The following is a 6,629-nucleotide window of genomic DNA, read 5'->3' on the forward strand; positions in this document are numbered from 1 at the left end:
TTCTAAGCTGTCCCAGTGCTTGTCCTTGTTGATGATATCAAGGGCAGACTCAGAGCTGCTCTACCTATGGAAAAGATACTGCTTTCCCTTAACTTGGTGTGTTCTCTTAGACAAACTATTGGAAGGCGCTGAAAACTGGCAGTGCTCAGCTTCCACGCTGCACTGTTAGCCTGTACTTTTCTAACACCCAAGTTTTCTTAGTGGTGGATGTGAGCTCCTCGGAGGTCTGCCCGACACCTGTGGCCATGAAGGGCAGCCTTTGTGTTAGTGCCATCATACTTGGGCAGGAAGAGGCAGCTCTCTCTGCCTACCGAGGCACTAAGACACCCAAGTTACAGTTCACAATCAGAAGACAGGCTCCGAGGTATTGCATGTTGCTGTTTGGCCCATCAGGACCCATTATGCTGTTATCTGTTACCCTAATGGATCCTGCCAAGCTTCTCCTATAGCTCATCAGCCCTGACCTTGGCACTCTCCAGTAGAGTAATTGTGGTTGACATAAAAATATGTGCAATGTTCCCATTGCATCAGTTAAGAATGTTTTTACAAGGAATTTCTAATGCTGTAAAAGTGTTTTTGAAATGATGTAACTTCTGCTTAAACCTCAGTCTCTCTTGCAGGCTCTGAATACAGGGCTCTAAATGTTTTATATTACCTCTTAAAGACACTCTTAGAGACTCTCTAACAGAAATCCTTTTTCTGCTCAAAAGCCAATTCAAGCCAGTAAGTTTGTTTAAAAACAAAGGGGTATGTGCTCTGATAATATATGCTTTATAATAACAAAATGAAAAGGAAATTTGGTAGAATTGTACCATTCACTCATGGATCAAAAAGAAAACGGTTTTGGTATAAAACAAAGCTAATGCCTTCTTTTCACTTGAGGTTCTATAACCTTTAAATATGCAGCAGCTTTAAACATACTTGCCTTTTTCATGTTAGACCCATCTTCTTTATGTTCCTTTGAGCAGTTTGGATTTTTGTGCCAGCTCTCAAAACTGATAACTCTTGCCCTGCTGAAGACTCAAAGGATTCAGATGAAAAATTTATTTTAACTTATGATCCCCATCCCTCCTTGACAGAAAACGTGAACTTTTAGCCACTACTGAAACTGGAGAAGATCTAGACTTTAATAAAAATAACAGGAATGAGAAAATCTTGGTGTATGCCCTGGCTTGTGAGAAACAGGCTCTGCCTTTCAGTGACACAAACCAATTTTTTTAATGGCTATAATTTAGTTACTGATGACTTATTGAATCCTCCGTTTGAGAAAATTGCACCACTCTGTTTGAATGGCTTCATAGTTAAAACTTAGCTAAGCTAAAAATGAGTGTAGGAGTTTTGAGAAAGGAATACTTTTAAAATTCCATCCCTAGTTTATTAGTAAGGGATTCCTAGTGCTGGAATTATCTGGAGGGCCATCTCTGAAACTGTAGTCTTTGTTCACTCTCTCATCATTGCTCTTTCTAGGCCTCAAGATTTCTTCGTGTTATTTGTTTGGGGGTTTTTTTGCTTAACTAAGGTACCAGACATTAAATACGTGCAACATATCTGGTAGAGAGAAAACTGGTATCAACACAAATAAAAACATGTATAAAAGATTTATTGTAAATAAAACAATTTTGTGCAAATAGTGAAGACAAATGGCTTCTGTTTTTTTTTTTTTTTAAAAAATACCATGACTTTGTAAAATGTAAAAACCACCAAATCTGCTCTGTTGGTACTCTATGCAGTAACAGTCCACAAATAGTCCACTCAAGCCAGTTATGTAATTGGCTTTGATTTTTCTTGCAGAGTGGAGCTCCAATCTCTGAGGTTTAATGTTGACTCTTAAGCAAGATCTACTTTTTAACATCTCTGATGTAGGAAGGTAAAGAATGACCCAACAAAATGGAAACAGAGCTGTAGCAACATGAGGCCCACCCCTGTTAGCTTCCTGGGCCCTCCCTGTGTGATCCCCAGCCAGCACGGGAGCCCCTACCAGCCATGGAAACTGCTCTCTCTTCTTTACCCAGGCTGTAAAAATCAGGCACAGGATGTTCCTCCAGCTGGTCAAATTCATTAAGGTGGAAGTGAGCTGCCAGTTTGTTCACCATTCTTTTCAGGGTGACAAAGGCTGCAATGACTTGGAAGGTGAGGAAAAGGGCAAAGATGATATGGACTGCTCGCTCCAGTGGCTGAATTTTCAGGCCTTCATTAAACAGCAGGAAGAGAATTGTTGGCAACTGCAGGAGGAGGCTCAGGAGCCAAAACCCAGCTAGCTCAGGCACCTATAATGGGGAGACATCACCTATTAAAAACTGGCAGTTGGAGGTGAAAAAATCCAAAACGTTGTGAAGAAACTTTTTTTTTTTTTAAATTTTCCAAAAGCCAGCACGTAATCTGAAATGTCAAAGTGAGGTGGCTTAGTATTTCCATGTACTTTGTTTTTAACCATACTTTTTTTTCCTGACAAAACAGTTTTAGGGAGTGAGAGGGCTCTCTTCTGAGGGAAAATTTCTTGGAATGCACAGATTAAGTGGAAGCTGATGCCAAGGGAAATAGATGCAGACTGTAACTTAAGAGAAATAACCATCTCCTCAACTTAAATCTCTTAGATGAACTGCTAGATCACTTAATCTCCAAAAAGCTCTTCAGAACAAATTAATATGTACATGCAGTAACATACCTTCTCCTGCAGATTGCCCATGTATCCCAGGTAGAGTCGAATGACCTCTATTAGAGAGGCCAGGATCATGACTGTGACCAGGATGAACTTGTAGTAATCTGACAAGACTGGATACTAGAGGGAAGAAGGGAGGAAAAGTTTCTGCTGTGCTGTTTCATAACATGTTGTTTGTGATGTAAATCAAGTCACTGTATGCTACTGTAAGCTGACAGTGTTGTATTGGCTTTCAAATACTCTTGAACCTCCAGTTTCGGGGAATTCCCAAATAAATCTAACAACGTGTATCTCCAGTGAGCTCTACCTCAGTACTAGGAGGTGTTTGATTAGAAACATATTACATTTGCAAACCATCACTTTCCTTCAGAACTCACCTTCAGATGGAGCATGATAACTGTGCTGAGCCACCAAAATGGGAAAAAATAGACATTGAAATAGAGGGACATCTGCAGAGGTAAACTGGAAACTATTTCATTATCTGTAGACAGAGAGAAGTCTTTGTCACTCCTAGTTTGTTCCATACTTCCCTTCCATAAATATGACAGAAAGATACTGTTCCATCTTAGCTTCCAGGAGGGCATTAACACTTTTCCAGTCAAATTAAACATTAAGAAAAATATTTTTATACATCCAGAGGAAAACTTCTTACCCTATCTTGAGTTACAACATTTCCTGGAATCTAATGCAACTTTCAGTCCATAGGACACCGAATTGTTATCACTTAGTTATATATTCGAGTGTCTGATTGTTGATTACCTGGTGATTTATGGCTTAGTCCACAATCTCTGACTGATAGGCTTAGCTCAAATAGCACTGTATTCTGACGTTGCAGAAAGAGTTAGTGGTTATTTCATTGCTGTTCCTAAGAGAATGGTCAAAGTTTAAATGAGTACATACTGGATTATTGTTATTTTGTAGATGATCCTCCTGAGTAAGGACTTACTGCTAGAGAGCAGGTTTGCATTGCCCACTCTTCATTTTCAATCTTTATTTAAACATTTGGATGGAAACGATGCTGCAAGAAGCCAGTAGTTCTTTTAGTTCATAAGAGCTAATGATTTCAAATGTGTCAAACTAAAACTTACCCTTTAAAGACTGGAGAGAACGAAATGCATTCACACAATGTAAAGAAAAGCAAATATTGGACTCTAACATGCAGACAGTAAATTCTATATTTAGGATTCTATAACAGACCTACAAGATTAGACTTAAAACAAGGAAAAGCTTAAAAGGGCATTCTAAGGGAATCATTCATTTTTAATGGGTGAAGTTTCATCGCTGTATTCTAGTTAAGTGATATTGCATCTGCTTTACTTCAAATACCATGTTTTCCCCAAATGAAGTCTGTAGGCACATCTTTACCTGGTACTACCTGAGCAAGTTTAGAAAGTATTTACTGGGATCTGATGATTTGTATTCAAGTCCTGTGCCCCTGGCACAATGGTGATATTCGATTGAAAATTAGTCTAAACAGTCTGTCTCACTTCCAGCACCTCTTTTCTGACACTGCCTTCTCTTTCCATATCTTCCAACCACTCATACCTGTCTTTGTTCCATCTCAGTCTGGCATCCCTGTTTCCAGTCCAGCCACATGCAGCCTGGTACAGTCTGTTCCAGAAGAAGTCTTTATGCCAGTTGCAGAAGTATTCACCTACTAGACTAGGTGGGAAGGGAGGAGGATTTGGGAATGGAACTGGGACAGACCTTAAGGGTAGTAGGGTGTGAGGGGCAGGGATGTGTTATACTGAAATAGAAGATGCAAGACAACCAATATATTTTTTTTTAGTAACCCCATTTTTAAGCATCAACACTTCCTTGCATCTGCAAAGGAATGAAAATCTATAGGTACCTCAAAAGCAGTTTCACTATCTTCCTAAAATTGACCCTGCTGTACTAATGAATAATGACTCTTAAACACCAGGAGGACTCTGGAGGGCATCGAGATACAATTCTAAGCCACTGTTTTATCTTTCAAAATAACATGACCATCCAATTACAAGTAGTTATGTTTCTGCTCTATATGTATTGGATGAAAATTTAATGGTTCATGGCCATATTACTTAAAAACAGAAGCCAAGAGCTCCAATTCCAATTGTGATGACAATGTTTTAGGTATGTTAAAGGTGTCATTGATATAGTACTGGATTTGTAACTTCTGCTCAAATTTTAAAACTGTGTTTTGGATGACTGTTTAGCAACATAAACTAATCCTAATTCACCTATCCCTAAACTGAACCAAATGCTTATTTTCTGGGACTGCTAAAATTAATGGAAAATCCAGACAGTATTGTGATGGCAAATTCTTTGATGCTAGAGCAACTTGCTAAGGTATGTACGTCTAAACTTGACTTCTGAAATACTGATCTCCCAAGAAGTTACTGGTACAATTGGTTTCAGTAGGTTGGATACTCACATAAGAGTTTTCATAATGGGAAATGGAAAAGAAATGACTAAAAATAGAAGCTATTCCTGGAGTTAAGAAAAATATTTGTGGTGTTTGATAAATTAAGAATTAGTAACTAGTAAGTGTTAGCAGTTTAACTATACAAAATGAATATTCCTGTCTTGAAATCCCTTTTTGATAATTTTAACAGCTTGGAATGGATTTATCAGTTAAAATGAATATAGCCTTTCTATGTAGACAGACTGTGTTTATTTTCACGGCTACTGTCACTCAAAGGGTATGAAACGGGGGCATGTTGGCCTGCAAGCTTCACTGGCAGTTATGATGAAGGCACAGTTATCGGTCATTATGACAGACTTGGAAAAATAAAGAGAAAGCTGCCGTATTGCAAGCTTGAGTTTTTGCTGCCTAACTCTAGCTTAATACACCTCTTCGTGCTTTAAGCACTTGGCATCCAAACTGGGCAGGACTACTGAGCTTGAAATAACAGCTCTTTTATTTGTTCTGTGTTCGCCCTAAGTAATTTTTACTTCTTATTTGGGCACAGGCAGGGTGCCCGGTGTGAGAGTAACAATGGATTTTATCTGCAGTATTTTATACAAACTCGCTTACTAAGCTGTAAAGGCAGGTGTAGAGTGTTGTCCATACCTGCTTTGAAAACAAGACCCTTCCCTGTTTAATATTTGATGGAAGCCTGTCTCAGGCCTGCAACACGTGAATAGCAGGGTGATGGAGCAATCGCTATAGTTTTACCCCAGCCAACATCCACGAAGGCGCACTACATGACTGACAGTGAAACGAGACCTCATCTTTTCAGATGAAAACAAGACCTCTGCTTTTCACCGCTGGGCCGGCACCGGTGTCGCCGGGCTTACTCCGAGGGCCTCTCCCGGGCCCCTTGATGTGGAGGAGAGCGACGGGGCTCTGGGACCGGCACCTCACCGACAACGATGGGGCGGGGGGGGGCGAGGCGGCTACCCTCTGCCTGGGGGGAACGGGGAGACGGCTGAGGACACATCCCTCACGGCCCTTCCCCAGGGCGAGTGGCATGAGCGGCAGCGCAAGGCTCCGCCCCAACGGCCGCCAGGTGACGGCTGCCGCCGCCATCTTCATTCCCGCGAAGCTTCCCCTCCCTCCGGCCGCACCCGCCGCCATTTTTGCTGCTGGCGCGCCGCCCGGCCAGCCGCTGCACTTTACCTGCGCGGTCGCCGGGGTACTGCGGGCCGGTGGGGTGGCTGTCGGTGAAGACGGTGCGGCTGAAGGAGCTCAGCCGCCGCCTCAGGGGTTCGGGCAGCGACATGCTGCGACCCCGCGGCCCGCCGTTGCTGTGGCAACGGGGCGGGGGCGCGCAGGCGCGGTGGGGCGGCGGGGGCGCCGGCGGGTTCCCGCCAGGTGCGGGCCGGGCCGTTGGCTCCGTCAGGGGCTTCGGGACGGGGTGAGGTGCGAGGCGAGGCCTCTCCCGGTGTTGGGGAAGGGAGAGCGGTGCCTCTGCCCCGGGGACAGTGTTATAGTGGAGCTTTCTGGGAGAGATACCGAGCCCAGAAATTTATGATTGCTGATATG

The 6,629-nt window shown here is 42.6% G+C and overlaps 1 protein-coding gene across 2 annotated transcripts; it reads right to left on the reverse strand.

Annotated features, from left to right (window-relative positions):
- Positions 1-1,579: 1,579 nt before the first annotated feature.
- Positions 1,580-6,398, reverse strand: TMEM17 (transmembrane protein 17). 2 transcript variants are annotated; one of them, XM_074864903.1, is made up of 4 exons: positions 6,264-6,398; positions 3,037-3,140; positions 2,666-2,779; positions 1,580-2,267 (listed from the first exon to the last, which is right to left on the reverse strand). In XM_074864903.1, exons 1-4 carry the CDS (start codon positions 6,364-6,366, stop codon positions 1,926-1,928), a joined length of 663 nt encoding a protein of 220 aa, XP_074721004.1. In that variant the 5' UTR covers positions 6,367-6,398; the 3' UTR covers positions 1,580-1,925. The 2 variants fall into 2 exon arrangements, with proteins under 2 accessions (XP_074721004.1, XP_074721003.1); XM_074864902.1 differs by lacking the exon at positions 6,264-6,398 and having other exon boundaries at positions 3,037-4,059.
- Positions 6,399-6,629: the final 231 nt, after the last annotated feature.

This window comes from Strix uralensis, chromosome 3, assembly GCF_047716275.1.
Source record: "Strix uralensis isolate ZFMK-TIS-50842 chromosome 3, bStrUra1, whole genome shotgun sequence".
NCBI lineage: Eukaryota > Metazoa > Chordata > Aves > Strigiformes > Strigidae > Strix > Strix uralensis.

Bases quoted from the DNA above. Each gene is read 5' to 3' on its own strand.
- TMEM17 (XM_074864902.1), bottom strand. From the start codon at position 3,270: ATGTTTAATTTGACTGGAAAAGTGTTAATGCCCTCCTGGAAGCTAAGA. The intron at 2,780-3,036 runs GTGAGTTCTGAA...TCTTCCCTCTAG, and splicing joins TTATCATGCTCCATCTGAAG to TATCCAGTCTTGTCAGATTA. The intron at 2,268-2,665 runs GTATGTTACTGC...TCCCCATTATAG, and splicing joins TGGGCAATCTGCAGGAGAAG to GTGCCTGAGCTAGCTGGGTT.